The sequence below is a fragment of the Limulus polyphemus genome, unplaced genomic scaffold, assembly GCF_000517525.1.
Source record: "Limulus polyphemus unplaced genomic scaffold, Limulus_polyphemus-2.1.2 Scaffold3963, whole genome shotgun sequence".
In the NCBI taxonomy this organism is placed as follows: Eukaryota; Metazoa; Arthropoda; class Merostomata; order Xiphosura; family Limulidae; genus Limulus; species Limulus polyphemus.
In genome coordinates this window covers 1-2,342 of record NW_013669573.1, presented here as the reverse complement: position 1 = coordinate 2,342, position 2,342 = coordinate 1, and the positions used below count along the sequence as shown (strand labels likewise).

Sequence of the window (2,342 nt, the reverse complement as noted above, 5' to 3'; positions counted from 1 at the left end):
CTCACCTCCAGTCTTTTACTTGTTGAACAATGACTCATGCCCACCTCCAGTATTTTCCTTGTTGAACAATGGCTCATGCTCACCTCCAGTATTTTTACTTGTTGAACAATGAGCAATGCTGATCCCTATCATTTTCAGGACTAATGTAAGCACTTCGTAGATTCCCTTCCATTGTTAGCTTATCACTACTACCAGATTTTAAGCCTCTCCAATGGATTCATATGACTTATGTATATCACTAACTTCATTTATAGCTCTGGTTTCTTATTCAATACAAAGGTTAATGGAGCATTTAATCCGTTTTTTTCCAGTCATTAGAATGTCAGTCATTCAGTGAAATTTTCAGATCAATGTCAGTTAAAAGGCTGCAGATTGTGAGTGAAGCTTCCTAACCACCAGGTCATGCCAGGCCAAAATGTATGTAATACTCACAGGTTGTAAAATACTATTTTTCTAACACTATTCTTTTAAATTCTTTGGTAAAAATAATTCAACATCCAGTTCACCTAAAGATAATTTATTTTTAACATTTCTACGCTTAACTTGTACACTGTTGAAATTGTAAGGTGCAAGTCTACAGATGACATTCAAACAGAAATACCACACTAATTCCAGAATGGTATTATGACTAACATAAAAATTACCTTACTCATTTCCTTACTTTCATGGCTAATCGATTGAATAAATGAATTTATGTGAAATTCCCTATCACTAGACATGCTCACCCTTTAAAATTACTTTCAAGGCCAGTCACCCAAGTGAAAAATTACTGCCTACTTCAGATTACCCTAGCAACTGACCCAAAAACTAGATGGGAGTACAGTCAAATAAAGAAAAAGAGGGGTATTACATATGTTCTTTATTATTATTATTATCTGAGTGAACTTGCTCTAAATTGGGAAAACTACTCAAATATTTCATAAAGAGTAGTTTTTGATATACAGCAGTAAAGAAATTACTTGCACTGCATTGTATACCTGTGGAAGTTTTCTTTCTCAAAAATGTGCAAAATTTAAACTGAATAAAGTGTACAGTTTCTTGTCATTGAATCTTTCTTTGGGTGTCTAACTTAGTTAATTTTCAGAGGTTTTTTTGTTTTATAGAAAATAATTTCCTACCATTTGAAACTACTGTAGTTATAATTTTGCAGTTAATAAAAACTCTAGAGTAGAGAGCAACAAATATCAATAAAGGACTTGTGTTCTGAATGCAGACATTTCTTAGAGCAATTTGAGCATACTGTGTTTAAAAAAATTATTTTTTTGTCTTTTTGTTTAATAATTTTAGATTCCAAGAGAAGAACCATGGAAATGTCAGTTTGCTCAGGAGTGGGATGACATTACTCTAAACTCATATCTTGAAAAGGAATGTTGGACAAAGTAAGTTTATTGTAGATAAAAGTGAATTCTTCAAAACGTTGGTAAATTCAATTTGGGAAAACCAAAACTTAGTTCACTCTCACCCACTTTTGCTTTGTAGTATTACCTTGAAAATCTGTGGTTTTTTTTCTCCAGTCTTGAAAGTCAGTGATTTGTTTCATCTAAATGTGAAAACAAACAATGTGTTTTGTCCAAACCTGAAGATTAGTGTTTGTTTTGTTCAAACTTAAAGAACAATGAATAGTGTCAGCTAAACATGAAAACAAACAATGTGTTTTGTCCAAACTTGAAGAACAATGAATTTGTTTTATTCAAACTTGAAGAACAGTGATTTGTTTTATTCAAACTTGAAGAACAATGATTTGTTTCATCTAAACATGAAACAAACATTGTGTTTTGTCCAAACCTGAAGAACAATGATTTGTTTTGTTCAAACTTGAAGAACAATGATTTGTTTTGTTCAAACTTGAAGAACAGTGATTTGTTTGTATGAAATTGAACAATGATTTGTTTTATATGAAATTCAAGAACAGTGATTTGTTTTGTATGAAACTGAAGAACAATGATTTGTTTTATATGAAATTCAAGAACAGTGATTTGTTTTGTATGAAACTGAAGAACCATGATTAGTTTTGTCGAAGTTTGAGGAGTAGTGTTGCTTTTGTACAAGCTTGAGAATTGGTGTTTGTTTTGTCCAAGCTTGAGGAGTAGTGTTGGTTTTGTCTGTTCTTAAAGATTGGTGTTTGTTTTGTCCAAGCATGAGGAGCAGTGTTTGTTTTGTCTAGTCTTGAAGATCAGTATTTGTTTTGTCCAAGCTTGAAGGTCGGTGTTTGTTTTGTCCAAGCTTGAGGAGCAGTGTTTGTTTTGTCCAAGCTTGAGGAGCAGTGTTGGTTTTGTCTAGTCTTGAAAATCAGTGTTTGTCAGGTATGCCAAAGGGTATAGAAGCATTATTACTTATTAATC

General features: G+C 32.4%; 1 protein-coding gene across 1 annotated transcript in view; it reads left to right on the top strand.

Moving 5' to 3' along the window:
* Nucleotides 1–1,410, top strand: part of LOC106470357 (amine oxidase [flavin-containing] A-like) — a 16,885-nt gene extending 15,475 nt beyond the window's left edge. Inside the window, exon 5 of the mRNA XM_013930908.2 lies at nt 1,288–1,410. Coding sequence (XP_013786362.2) covers nt 1,288–1,383 — 96 coding nt within the window. The 3' untranslated portion in view covers nt 1,384–1,410. The remainder of the gene's footprint in view (nt 1–1,287) is intronic.
* The last annotated feature ends 932 nt before the right edge of the window (nt 1,411–2,342 follow it).